This window comes from Canis aureus, chromosome 1 (genome assembly GCF_053574225.1).
Source record: "Canis aureus isolate CA01 chromosome 1, VMU_Caureus_v.1.0, whole genome shotgun sequence".
NCBI lineage: Eukaryota > Metazoa > Chordata > Mammalia > Carnivora > Canidae > Canis > Canis aureus.
Window position 1 is genome coordinate 108,315,772 of NC_135611.1, and position 14,494 is coordinate 108,330,265.

Here is a 14,494-nt window from a genome sequence, read left to right on the forward strand (position 1 = left end):
CACTGGAGGAGGAAGGAGTAGGGCTCAGGATGCAGGAGATCGGAGTGAGAGGCACTGAGCCTCCTTCCTAGTCCCATAGCCAAGGCCCCAGCTGATCCGTTCCTGCCTGGTTCCTTACCTCAGCCTCCTTCCCAGCCTCCCAACCTCCACATGGCCCCAGAGGGTCCTTCTACACCCAGAGCTCACCCCATCCTCCTCGACTCTCCAGCGCTCTGGGGCAGAGTCCCAGCCCCTGGCCCTGGCATTCAAGGCCCTGGTCACCTGGTTCCACTCTGTTTATCAGCTTCATGTTTCACAACCGAGCCCCCTCCAGCCCCATCGGATGCGTCCTTCACTGGCAACTGTCTCCTTTCCCAGGTCTGCGGCCAGCCACTCACTTTCTTGGTCATCCCACCAGTCGCCTGGCTTTAATTACTCCCCTTCTCTGTATCCACCGGCCAATTATAGATTTGCATGCCCAGCCCAGAGCCGTCGCATCAAGTTCTGATTCAGTTATCTCACTGCCCACTGGCAACCTCCACCCGGAGGTCCATCGGCCGCAACAGAGCTCCCATCTTCCCCCCCCGAGCCTCCCCGCCCGTCCCCCCATCCGAGGTGACAGCAGCCACATCTTCCCAAGCTGCTTAAGCCAAACGCCGAGGAGTCACCCTTGACTCATCTGTCTGACACCCACACCCAATCTGTCAGCAAATCCTATTACTGGTTCCACCTTCGAAATACACCCCAAACTCAGTCCTTTTCCTTCGCCCGCGTGGCCACCACCCTGGTCTGGGCCACCGTCACCTCCCACCTGGACTCTGTCCTCGCCCCCCCCCCCCCGTGGTCTGTTCCCCGCCTTCCCTCCAGAGGGCGCCCGTGAGACCCTCAGTCGGCTCCTGGGTCTCTGCTCTGAGCTTTGCCCTGGCTCTTCTCCCTCCGGGTACAAGCAAAGTTCCCACCACAGCCCACGCAGCCCTGCACAGTTTGGACCCTGTTACCTCCCTGACCTCATCTCTACTCCTCTCCCTCTCGTTCAGTTGGCTCTGGCCACACAGGCTTCCTTCCCAGCCTCAGGCATGCCACACCCACCCCCAGGGCCTTTGCACCTGCTCTTCCTTGTGCCTGGAATGTTCTTCCCCCAGACATCCCCACGCTCTGCTCCTTTCTGCTGTGAACTTATCATCTTGGCCTATTGAAGATTCTCCTTATCTATCCTCTGCCTGTTACCCACAGGCATTGCTGTGTGAGCGAGAACATTATTTACTACTGTTCTCGATCAGGGCCAGGCAGCACATAGTAGGTGTTCAAGAAGTATGTGCTGCATCCATCCTTTAGCTATGCTCTCCTCCACCCCGATACCCCTTCCTCCTCTCCCACCTTCGCTTTCGAGTTGAAGAAGGCTTTGGTGAAGAGCTGGATGGGGAGGTGGGAACTCATGAGGCGGGGCCTGGGCTGGTCCGAGAGGCTGAAGGCACCCATGATGGTCTCACACCAGGGTGCCCGCTTCCAGATGGGCACTGAGCGGATCCAGGATGGGTCCCCGTCCTTTAGGATTAAGCTGAGGATCTCGATCATCCAGTTGGTGCCTGTCCGGATGATATTGGGCAAAGTAATCAAAGATGGGGGTGGGGCGGAGGGGAGGACAGAGAGAAGCAGAGTTGCATTTCTCACGGTGCATTATTTGCACAATTTGCTACATATTTGGCTGCACAGATGCCTCCTGGGCCCGTGGAGAAGCTGGGGTTGCTTATCGTGCATTTCAGACCAGGAACTCAAGGCTCAAAGAAACAGTCTCTGGTGGCCAAGGTGGAGAAGCTGGGAAGTGGCGTGAGGCAGAGACTGGCTCACCGTCCACCCGACCCCTTTTCATTTCCCTACCAGGAATATTGAGGGGACCACATTTTTCTAGCCTCCCCTGCAGCTACATGTGGGGCCATGTGACTGAGTTCTGGCCAAGTAAGTGCAGGTGGCAGCGATGTGCAGCCATTTCCAGGCCTGGCCCATAAACACCTCCCACATGCCCCCCCTTCCCTCTCTGCTGGCTGGATGTGGGGACGCCATTGGAAACTGGGGCTCCCGGGGATGGCAGAGCCATAAGATGGAAAGAGCCAGAATGCTCAAGACTGCGTGGATTTCTCCCCACTTCCCTCCATGCATCTTGCACCAACTGGAGTTTAAAGGAACGATAAATAAGCTTCTAGTAGGCTCCATGTCTGGGATTCCGAGGCTTATGTATGAGGCAGAAGCATTCTGTTAATACATACAGGAAGCTGGAATTAAATCCAGGCGTCTGGACTTAAAAGTCTCAGCTCCCTTCACTGTCCCTTCTCAGAAGTAACCCTTTGATGGCTGTGGGAAGCCGCAAATGTCATGTAGCAGGAAGGGACCTCGTCAGTGACCTGGTTCTCAGGTCTGAATTACAGGTGACTACAGTATAGGCAAGTCAGATGAGAAATAATAATAGCAATAATAATAATAATAATGTTAACAATCACCTTTAGGAGTATTCTATTGCCTTGGATTGTCTGTTTTGTTGTTGTTGTCTGCTTTTATTTATTTTGTTATTATTATTTTTTAAAGATTTTATTTATTCACAAGAGATACAGAGAGAGGCAGAGACACAGGAAGAGGGAGAAGCAGGCTCCCAGCGGGGAGCCCGATGCAGGGTCCTGGGATCATGACCTGAGCCCAAGGCAGAGGCTCCCCTACTGAGCCACCCAGGTGCCCTGTTTGTCTGTTTTTAAGTAATCTCTGCAACCAACATGGGACTTGAACCCACGACCCTGAGATCAAGAGTCACACGTTCCACCAAGTGAGCCAGTCGGGCGCCCCTATATCCCTGGATTCTAACAGTAACCCTGTCCCCGTTCTTAAGGTATTGCCTCTGGCCTCCGAACCACTCTCACCACTCTCGGTTGCCCTGTTCTGCGGTGTTAGAGCCCGACCCCGCGAACGTTTCTCCTCCGGCGCCTAGTGAACTGGCAAACTCTGCCGGTAGAGGGCGTGGGAGGAGCCCTGCAGGAGGATGGGGTTCTCTTTCTGGCTCCTGGGTGCTCCTCCTAGCTGGGTCCTGTGATGGACAGCGGCCGGCAGTGGCAGTGCCGTGGACACCCAGAGCCCCTGCGCCCCCGCCCCCCCAGCAGATTTCCTTGGGCCTCTGCTTCTGCTCCGGGGGAATGATTGGTGGATCCCTGTGTTGGCTCTTCCTGTATCCATTGGGGTTTCTCCTTACCCCTTGGTGGTTTATTTATTTATTTTTTAAGATTTATTTATTTATTCATGAGAGACACAGAGAGAGAAAGAGAGACAGAGACACAGGCAGAGAGAGAAGCAGGCTCCTCTCAGGACCCCCATGTGGGACTGGATCTCAGATCCCGGGATCATGACCCGAACCAAAGGCAGCCACCCAACCATCCCCCCCTTGGTGGTTTAATCCTCTGTGACTAGTTCATCCATTTTTTTTTGTGGGTGTGTGGTAAACCCCACATAATGTAAAACTTACCAATGTAGCCATTTTTAAAGGATACAGTTCAGTGGCCTGAAGCGTATTCAGGTTGTTGCGCGCCCATCACCATTGGTCTCAAAGCTCTTCTGAACAAAGCCTGCTGTTCAGGGCACAGATTTCTACAACTTTGGCGAAGGGAAATTTGGCTATGGCCATCAAAATCGCCTATTCACAGACCCTTTGACCAACCAGTTCCACATCTAGGAGTTTTTTCTACAGATAAATGCATTTGTGTGCAAATCCTATATGCGCCAGATGCAACGTTGTGTACAAAGCTTGCATGGTGTACAAAGTTTACATTATGCACAAAGGCAAAAGGTTGAAAACCAGTTAATACTGGTTAAACACTAATTTATTAAGGAACTGCTTAAACAAGAGTTCCTTTTTTTTTTTTTTAAGATTTTATTTATTTATTCATGAGAGAGACAGAAAGAGGCAGAGACACAGGCAGAGGGAGAAGCAGGCTCCATGCAGGGAGCCTGATGTGGGACTCGATCCGGGATCACGCCCTGGGCTGAAGGCAGTGCTAAACTGCTGAAGCCACCCGGGCTGCCCTAAACAAGAATTCCAACATTATGGAATACTATGGAACTGCAAACAGACAAATAAACAAACAAGGAAGTCCTTTGTCTACAGTCTGAAGGTGGGATGATGTCAAAATACCAGGAAAAAGAGGGGCACCTGAATGAATGGCTCAGTCAGTTAAGCATCTGACTCTTGATTTTGGCTCAGGTCATGATCTCGGGGTGGTGGGATCCAGCCCCATATTGGGGACTTATGATTTCCTCCTGCCCTCTCCCTCTGCCCCTACCCCTCTAAAAAAATACAAGAGAAAAGAAAGCAAAAATACAAATAAAACCACATTACAGAATGGTGTGGTTAGTGTGTCAACTTTGATGGGGAAAAGTGAAAATACATTTATGCACATTTCTGCTTGTACGTGCAAATTCTGAGAGGATGCACAGGGGCTTTTGGTGTCTACAGGAAGGGAGAGAGATCTTCCGGTACAAACCCTTCATCCCTCTCGAGCTTTTGAAATATGAATGCATGACTTCTTTTTTTTTTTTTTAATTATTTATTTATTTATTTATTTATGATAGTCACAGAGAGAGAGAGAGAGGCAGAGACACAGACAGAGGGAGAAGCAGGATCCATGCACTGGGAGCCTGATGTGGGATTCGACCCCGGGTCTCCAGGATCGCGCCCTGGGCCAAAGGCAGGCGCCAAACCGCTGCGCCACCCAGGGATCCCGAATGCATGACTTCTTAAGAAAAAAATTAATACATATCAAATTAAAGAAAGAAGCTGGACCAGTTGGACATCCGTGGGCAAAGAACCTCAGTCCACACCTCATCCCATATTCTAAAATTATCTTAAAATAGATCATAGATTTAAGCATAAAATCTAAAACTATAAAATTTCTACAGGGAAACACAAAAGACATTCCAAAGATTTCTTAGCTATGACATCAAAATCTGACCCATTCAAGAACACATGGACAAACTTGATTTCATCAAAATTAGAAACTTCTGCTTTGAGAAGACACCAAAGAGGTAAGTCACAGATGGGGAGGGGGGGGAAAGTATTTGCAAAAGGCATATCTGATAAAGGGTTTTTCTCAGATTATATTAAGAACTCTCAGGGCCCTTGGCTGACTCAGTCGGTAGAGCATCCAACTTTTGATCTCAGGGTCATGAGTTTAAGCCCCACATTGGGCTGGACTCTACTTAAAAAAAAATTCTCGAAACTCAATAATGAGAAAACAAATTATTTTAATTTTAAAATGGGGAAAAAGGGATCCCTGGGTGGCGCAGGGATCCCTGGGTGGCGCAGTGGATTGGCGCCTGCCTTTGGCCCAGGGCGCGATCCTGGAGACCCGGGATTGAATCCCACGTCGGGCTCCCGGTGCATGGAGCCTGCTTCTCCCTCTGCCTGTGTATCTGCCTCTCTCTCTCTCTCTGTGACTATCATAAATAAATTAAATTAAAAAAATCTTTAAAAAAATGGGGAAAAGACTTGAACAGATGCTTTACCAGAGAAGATACGTGATAGCCAATGAGCATATGGAAAGATGCTCTAGGTCATTGGATACCAGGGAAATGCAAATCAAAACCACAGTAAGATATCAATGCATACCTGTTAGAAAGGCTTAAAAAAACAAATCAACAACAACAACAACAACAACAACTACTACTACTACTACTACAAACCCTGTCAATATCAAGTGTTGGCATGGAACACTTGGTTGGCAAGCTCACCTGTGTAGCTGGTAAGAACACAAAATGGTAAAGCCACTTTGGAAAAGAGCTTGGCCATTTCTCAAAAAGTTAAGCAAACATACTACCCGTAGACTCAGCAACCTCACTTCTAAGTATTTCTCCAAGAAAAATGAAAACCTGTTTCCGTGCATGGACTTGCATGCAAAGCTTCATAGCAGCTGCATTCATACCCACCCAATCTGAAAACAACTAAAATGTCTTTTGACAGATGAGTGGATAAACCGCGGTCCATCCAAAGGATGGAACGCTCTTCAGCAGTGAAAAACAAAACAAAAATAAAAAAACACAAAAAACATGAGACTCCTGGGTGGCTCAGTGGTTGAGCATCTGCCTTCAGCTCAGGTCATGATCACAGGGTCCTAGGATCGAGTCCCACACTGGGCTCTCCTTGAGGAGCCTGCTTCTCCCTCTGCCTATGTCTTTGCCTCTCTCTCTGTGTCTTTCATGAATAAACAAATAAAATCTTAAAACACACGCACGCAACAACCCAGCTTGGGTGAATCTAACGTATATTATGCTGAGTGAAAGAAGTCAATCTCAAAGGCTACACATGGCATGAGTCCATTTCTGTGATATTCTGGAAAAGGCAAAATTCTAGGGGTCGCACACAGCAATGGTTGTGGAGGTGGGACTGGGGGTGAGGAAGCAGCTGACCACGAAAAGGTGTGAAGGGATTTGGGGGTGATGGAACTGTACTGTATCTTGGTTGCGATGGTGGTTATATGACTGGATGTATCTCTCAAAGCTCAGAACTTGGAGGGAAATAAAAACATATGTCCACGTACAGTATGCCAATGTTCCTAGAAACATTGCCCATGACATCAAAGAGTGCAGGCAACTTGAGCGTTTATCAACTGATAAATGAATAAGCAGAAAAAAAAAAATAGTATGCCCTACCATGGAGCGGTGTTTGGCCGGAAAAGGGAGAGAAGCATCGATGCGTGCTACAACATGGATGAGTCCCCAATACGACATGCTAAGTGAAGGAAGCCAGACACAAAAGACCACGTCTTACAGGGTTCCATTTATACGAAAGGCCCAGAATAGGCAAATCCATAAAGTCAGAAAACAGATTAATGGTTCCCTTAAGGCTTGGGGTCCGGGATGTGGGGTTTGGGCAGTGATGGCTAATGGGTACAGGGTTTCTTGTTGGGATGGTGAAAACGTTCTTTTTTTAAAAAAATTTTGTTTATTTATTTATGCTAGACAGAGAGAGAGAGAGAGAGACAAAGACACAGGAGGAGGGAGAAGCAGGCTCCACACCGGGAGCCCGACGTGGGATTCGATCCCAGGACTCCAGGATCACGCCCTGGGCCAAAGGCAGGCGCTAAACCGCTGAGCCACCCAGGGATCCCCTGGTGAAAACGTTCTAAAATGGATTGTGGTGATGGCTGCACAACCCTGAACGCGCTACTGCCACACAATCGTATGCTTTAAAGTGGGTAAATCGTGTGGTATGTGAATTATATCCCCCAAAATACCCCTCACAGAACTCTATGCTGAAAAGGGCATGTATCATATTTTGAAAACTTTCAAAAATGTTTTGAAAAAGAAATAAAGTGGTCAGGCCCCATCATTGTAGAAATCTGCCCCTTCTCTCGCCGCTATAAGCTCCCTGAGGGACTTTGAGTAATGTCACCACAAGAGCCTTACCTTGGCTCCTAAGGGATGCTTCATCAGCCCATGTGCCCCCAGCCTTAGGCCCAACCTCACTGACCTTCTCTTGTTCCTCCAACCCCATCAAGCCTCCCCCGACCCCAGGGCCTTTGCACATGCTGCTCCTCTGTGTGGGACACACTTTCCCACTCAAAGCCTTCTGCAGCTTCCAGGTCTCGACATAGACATCTTGTCCCCCATGAAACCTGCCCTCATCCCCCAGACCATCTCTTGTTACCTACATTCGATGCTCTCGGCACCTTTCCTTGGGGGCACCCACCAACCCCAACTCTAATTATATAGTAACATAGGTGATTGCATATTGAGATAAAGTCTGTCTCTCCCAAGAAACTGGCAAATGTCTCCCCTATCCACAGCTGTCTCTCCACACATGGCAGATGATCTATAAGTGGCATTTCAGTGACGGAATGGAAAAAATGAAGAGCATCCCTTCCTCCCTCCCTCCCCACCTCCTTCCTTCTGCAAATATTTACTGAATACTTATTATGTGCCAGGCACTGTTTTACACTCAAAGAATGCAGTGGTGATCCGGACACGCTAACCTAGCTGCCCTCAAAGGGCTCACACGCTAGTGGGGGGAAACCAGAGAATAAATCAACAAACGAAAACACACCATAGTGGCTGGTGGGGACAGGTGCTGTGAAGACATGTAGAGGCCAGTTAGGGGGATGAGGAGGGACAGGATGGGGACGCTGCTTTAGTAGGGAGGTCAGGGAGCCCACCTGGGGGGAGGAAGGAGTGACACTGGGCAGAGGGGAGGGTGCAAAGGCCAAGCTCACCCAGGTTCTGAGCAGATGCAGACACCGGGCCCCCCCACCCTTCGAGCCTCCCCCCCACCCCCGGTTCTTTCTGCTTCCTTTCCCCTGGATCAGCCTTTCTCAGGCTCTGTGGCCACCACCCCAGCCGCCCTGCCCAGCAGGTACCTGACTTGGGGTAGGTGATGATGAAGATGTCGTCGTCCTGCACATCAGCGTTCTCTACCATGCGGATGCTCTCGGGTGAGTAGATGCCGACCGGGAAGGGGATGCCCTTGTACCTGAAGTATTCGCCTGACAACTTCTGGCTGTAGGAGTGTGGAGGAGACACCGTGAGGACTGGGGAGGAGGTGAGGACAGGAGTCAGCCCCGGAGGTTGCATTGGTGGGGCAGAGGAAGCTCAGGGTGGGAAGGAGGATGAGCAAGGAGATGGGTGAGAGTCACCCCCACTCGCTGGTGGATCCCCGGCAACAAACTTTCCCTGAGTCTCATTTCTTCATCTGCAAGGTGGGAACGGTTTGCCAAAACCCCACAACAATCCTATAAGGTAGCAATGATTATTAGCCCCCTTTTATGAATGAAGAAAGCGAGGCACAGAGAGGTCGAGTGACTTTCCCAAAGCCACACAGCTGGTGGGACACGGAGCACTTCACATCTGCAAAGAGGGGCTACATGCTTTCTTCTCATTACCCCAACTCTTGAGGAAGAGGCTAAGTCAACACCCCATTTTACCTACAAGGAAATGGAAGCCACAAAAGTCATGTGTGGCAGATCCCACCCATGAAACACAGTCCAGATGTCACCGTGAAGCTGAAACAGTTTTGTTATTGTTGTTTTTTAAGATTTTATTTTTAAGTGGAACACCTGGGTGGCTCAGCGGTTGAGCATCTGCCTTACGGCTCAGGTCGTGATCCCAGAGTCCTGGGATCGAGTTCCCACATCGGGCTCCCTGCAGGAAGCCTGCTTCTCCCTCTGCCTGTGTCTCTGCCTCTCTCTCATAAAGAATAAATAAAATCTTAGATTTTAAGTAATCTCTACACCCAACGTGGGGTTTGAACTCAAGCCCTAAGATCAAGAGTCGCGAGCTCTACCAACAGCCAGCCAAGAGTCCTGAAGCTGAAATAGTCTTAAGTTTCAAGCCCAAGCTCATGTGAGCTGCCTTTCCCAAACCCCCCAGTGGGCTGACAAAGCCATACACGCAAGTAAAATTTTCCAAAGTGAGATGTTCTAAGAGCAATCCATTCAATCTGCTGTATCCTTTTTAAAAAATTTTTATTTATTTGTTTATGAGAGACACAAAGAGGGAGAGGCAGAGACATAGGCAGAGGGAGAAGCAGGCTCCATGCATGTGGGATGTGGGACTCGATCCCGGGACTCCAGGATCATACCCTAAGCTGAGGGCGGGCACTTTACCGCTGAGCCACCCAGGGGTCCCTCTGCTGTATCCTTCTATTGTGGCCTCCCCCCAGGGATCTCCTGCCCCTGGGGTGAGAGAGGGGTGGGTACCGGGGGGACCTGGCTGGGGTGAAGTGGAGGTGGAGAGATATTTTACTGAGCTTCCTCGGGCGATTTATGAGGTCTGTGGTCACACCTGTCCATGCACGGCGGCATTCCTGCTAGCTGGCTGGCTGCAGGAATTCGCAGAAGTCACATCACAACATCACTTGTCCTAGGGCACCTGGCATGGAAAGTATGCGGTGGAGGAGGAGACGCAGGTCTGAAGTGTAGGAAGCCAGAAGCTAGGCTGTGTCATTTTTCTGGAATGTTTGGAGGGTTTGTGAGCTTTGAAAATGAGGCAAGTTGCTATAATTTCCTTTCTCATCCTAAGTAAACATCCCCTCTGCCTAGGGCTGCAGTCAAACACATTGCTTCTTCTCCTTAAGGAGAAGGGGTGCAAGCATCACTGGGGTGCAAGCTTCAGGCCCCACAGAATTCGATCCGCCCATTCTGAGCCGCTACGCTGCGCTACTTTCCATTTGTGTCTCCTTATAGTACACCGAGGACAACTCATTAAACTGGGAAAAAAAAAGTATGTGTGTAAGTAGGTTATATTGTCTGTGGGTTTCACTTTGGGATGCTGAAGAGGCTCTTACAAATATTCTGTTATCTGAAGAGGGTCGGGGACCACACAGATGAAACTCAGAAACACACTGTGGAGTTAAAGACGGGTCACAAGAGGGTCCAGGCCCCGTGATTTCAATTATGGGAAGTTCAAGTACAGGAAAGGTGCCAGAGGGTGCTAGAAGGTTCTAGAAGGCGGGCCGGCAGTTATCCTTTGGACAGGTTGGGGGACTGTGGGGTGCGGGCTGGTTACATGGTGTGCCTACTTTGCAAAATTCCTTGAGTTATTGACCAAAGCTCGGTGGACAGCACTCCTGTGAGTTTTACCTTTACAAAATATTCAGTGAATGAATGGATAAAGCATTAAAGGAGAGAAAACCCCAAAACCTTCCACTAAAACAACTGTTTCTGGGATGCCTGGGTGACTCAGTGGTTGAACCCAGGGTCCTGGGATCGAGTCCTGCATCGGGCTTCCTGCACAGAGCCTGCTTCTCCCTCTGCCTGTGTCTCTGTTTCTCTCTGTGTGTGTCTCATGAATAAATAAATTAAAGTCTTAAAAGAAGAAGAAGAAGAAGAAGCAGGAACAGCAGCAACAGCAGCTAGAGAACCGTGTGTGCTCCGCCTAGGGTCACAGGAGGGCTCTGGGGAGCTCAGGGGAGGCTCAGCCAGCCAGGGTCTCCTGGGGGCAGTGTCCCGAAGTGCCGGAAAGGGGCTGGCATGTGGGCCCTGGCCTGCTGGCAAAGGCCCCTTTGTCCCGACCGGAGGAGGGAGGGAGGGTTGGTCACCTCACAGGTTGTGGGAGGAGGCTTTGAGGCCCCAAGTAACCACGGTGGTACAGGCGAGGCACTTCCTAATCGAGCTGAGACCCAATACTTCATCTCCCTGTGCCTCAGTTTCTTCAACGGTGAAAGGGAGACGGGAGAAGTAGGAGAGTCTTGATTAAAGGGCATAGACTCTGAAGCCAAAATATATGGATTTGAATTCTGTGTCCCAACGGCTATGTGGCTTTGGGCAGATCCATCGACCTCTCTGTGCCTCCTCAGTTTTTTATCCATAAAATGGGGGTAGTAAGAATCATTACCTCCTAAGGTTACTGGGAACACCTAAAAAGTACTTGAACCGTGCCTGGCATGCAGTAACCACCATATAAATGTCTGCTATTTTTTTTTTTTTTTTTTAAAGAAGGGTAGTTGGCAGCCCTCGTGGCTCAGTGGCTTAGCGCCGCCTTCAGCCCAGGGTGTGATCCTGGAGACCCAGGATCGAGTCCCACTTCGGGCTCATTGCATGGAGACTGATTCTCCCTCTGCCTGTGTCTCTGCCTCTCTCTCTCTTTCTGTGTCTCTCATGAATAAATAAATAAATAAAATCTTAAAAAGAATTTTTAAAAATCTGAAAAAAAAAATAAAAAAGGGTAGTTGCAGAGTGTACTGTGTCGATAGACCTAAAATTGATTCAAATGGAGCCCGGTTCATGTTCTACATTCAGTAAATTTGGGCTACAATGATTGTTTTGGGGTTGTTTTAGATTTTATTTTTAAGTAATCTCTACACCCAGCATGGAGCTCGAAACCCCGAGATCAAGTGTCGCATACTCTTGATTGCACTGAGCCAGCCAGGCGCCCCTACAGTTATTATTATTATACACATTAATAGAGGCAACAGTGGGCAGCCAGAGGAGGGGCCGCTTAGCACCCCGTTTGGCACACAGCAAGCCCTCAGCCCACTGTAGTGACTTCACTCTTCGGTGATGACGTGTGGGTGTGGAATTAGTGATGTCACTGGTTGCCAGGCAGATTAGCCCAGGGAGGGAGCGCTTGGAGGCCGTGGGTTCCCATTAGACTGGCCGCCAAGTGCTTGGGTCTTGGCTCTCTCCGAGCTTTAGGCAGCGGATCTCACGTCTCCTCGCCTCAGTTTCCTTATCTGTCACATGAGGGTGATAGTAATCTCTACCTCGGGGTTTTAGTCCTACCTGAGGATTAAAAGGAATCATCTATATTGAGCGCCTGGCTCCTGGTCAATGAATGCACGCATGTGAGAGTGAGTGGACGCATTGACCAAGAAAGTGGGGGAAAGTCAGGGTTTTTGTGATGTCCTTTTACCTGCCATTCTCAGCCCCCAGCGCTTCAGAATCCCCTGCATGGCCCTATAGTGATGCCCATGGCCTGCCCCCTTCCAGGCCAGCAGTGCCCAACCCTTACGACTGTGCCCTCCGAACCCAGGACAACCAGTTGCTCATTAAATAACCAGTCAAGGGCAGACCAGGTGGCTCAACGGTTTAGCACTGCCTTCAGCCTAGGGTGTGATCCTGGAGACCCGGGATCGAGTCCCACGTCGGGTCCCTTCATGGAGCCTGCTTCTCCCTCTGCCTGTGTCTCTGCCTCTCTCTCTGTATCTCCCATGAATAAATAAATAAAATTAAAAATAAATAAATAAATAAATAAATAAATAAATAAATAAATAACCAATCGAGGCGTGAAGGCAGTGAGGCTGGGATCTCCCTGCACCTGCCAATGCAACAGATGGGAGCCTGGAAGGAAGGGGGAGTGATCTGGCCCAGGCCACACACACTGCAAGGTCCAGGCAGAGCTGAGATTTGAACCCCAGCCCCGCAGGGAGTTTCTGTCCGGGACCCGCCTTTCCCGTGTCTCGACCACGCACACATGCCAGCCAAAGCTCCCCAGTGCCCTGAGCGCTATTCCCACCTCCGGGCCTTTGTATCTGCTCATCCTCCTGCCAGGAATGCCGTGCCCTGCGCTCATCTGTGCTTGAGTGTGGAGGCCGGGGAGCCCCCACCCAATTCCTGCTCGGCTGAATCTCACTGTGTGTCCTGAAACAGGTGCTCTGTGCCTTCACTCCCCACCTCGTAAATCGAATCTGGCCCCAGGGTGACTTTCCTCTCCCTGGGTGACAAGTCTGGTCTGTTCCCACCCCATATCCTGAGCCTGGCATTTAGCTATCGCTCGACTGGAGCAGAGGAATGAAGAGGACCAGTGAGCCGGGTTGGAGTCCGGCAGCAGGAGGAGCAGCAGGAGGAGCAGCAGGCCACGCTCCGGCCGATGGGAGGGGCACCTGGCTAAGGACATACTTAGGCTCCTAGAAGATGCCTGGCCTGGCCGGCCCTGCTGGGGACACCCCAGGATGTGAGGCTCTAAGGCTAGCCCAATGCATGGATCTTCCAGCCTCCCACCCCACAATGCACCAGGCCCTGGCCCTCTCCTACTATGTCCCCACTGCCTCCATCCAGCTCTGGTCTCCTCCTTGCCCTTGGGGCCCTCCAGCCAGCCACCCCTGCATCTCACGGCCTCCAGTTCCTCCCACCTGTCCACCCTGCACATGGTCACAGCCCCTCAGCCCAGAACTCAAAGCCCTTTGTAGCCTGGACCTACCCATTCCTCTGGCCTCCTCAGACCTGAAAGACCATGTCTGACTTCCCTCTGGTCCCCGCAGGGGAGGAGGTACAGAGGAGCCACCCATAAAGAAATTCTACGCCGAGGCCATACATTATCAGACTTTCCCCAGAAATCCATGAAATGGATATGGAGAGCACTGCTTCATGCCAGAAGAAGTGGAGGTCCAGAGAGGTTAATATATTTCCCTAAGGTCACACAGCAGTCTTGCTAGGAGATCTCAGGAAGCACCTGTCCATGCACTTCCACCCCTTCCTCTGCTGCTAGGGCATGGTGTGTCTGGAACGTTCAGTGTCTTATATCTAGTGCCTGGCACACGACAGGTGTGCAATAAACAAATCCATCCCCAGTTCAGACCCTGGTGGTAGGGCCTCTGTCACCACCTCCAGAGGCAGCCCAGTCCACAGTGGGGAAAGAAGGCAGGCAGAGGTTGGGTAGACTTCGATTTGAACTCCGATTTGAACTCCGGCTCTGCTACCAATGAGCTCTGTGCCCTTGAATATATAGCTTAACCTCTCTGGGCCTCAGGGCAAGGAGGGTAGGAAGGCCTCCCTTGAGGGAACTTGGGTCTGGACTTTGCTGTCGCCTCCTTGCTGATCTCCCTGCTTCCACCCCTGCACCCTAGGGGCCGTTCTCTGCACTCTGAGAAACTAGTAGGCTCTTGTCTCTCCTAGGCTCAAAATCCATCTGTCTCACCCAGATGAAAAGCGAAGTCCTCACCGTGAATACCAGGCCCTGCAAACTCCGCCCTGACCCTCCCTCCCTGACCCTTCTGCCTTAATTTTCACTCTCTCCCATTGCTTACTCCGCTGGGCTCCTCATACTGGTCTCC

The 14,494-nt window shown here is 50.5% G+C and overlaps 1 protein-coding gene across 1 annotated transcript in view; it reads right to left on the bottom strand.

Moving 5' to 3' along the window:
* Nucleotides 1–14,494, bottom strand: part of SULT2B1 (sulfotransferase family 2B member 1) — a 34,865-nt gene that overhangs the window by 6,967 nt on the left and 13,404 nt on the right. The window contains exons 2-3 of the mRNA XM_077846569.1: nucleotides 8,364–8,503; nucleotides 1,357–1,565 (exon numbers count right to left, since the gene is read on the bottom strand). Coding sequence (XP_077702695.1) covers nucleotides 1,357–1,565; nucleotides 8,364–8,503 — 349 coding nt within the window. The remainder of the gene's footprint in view (nucleotides 1–1,356; nucleotides 1,566–8,363; nucleotides 8,504–14,494) is intronic.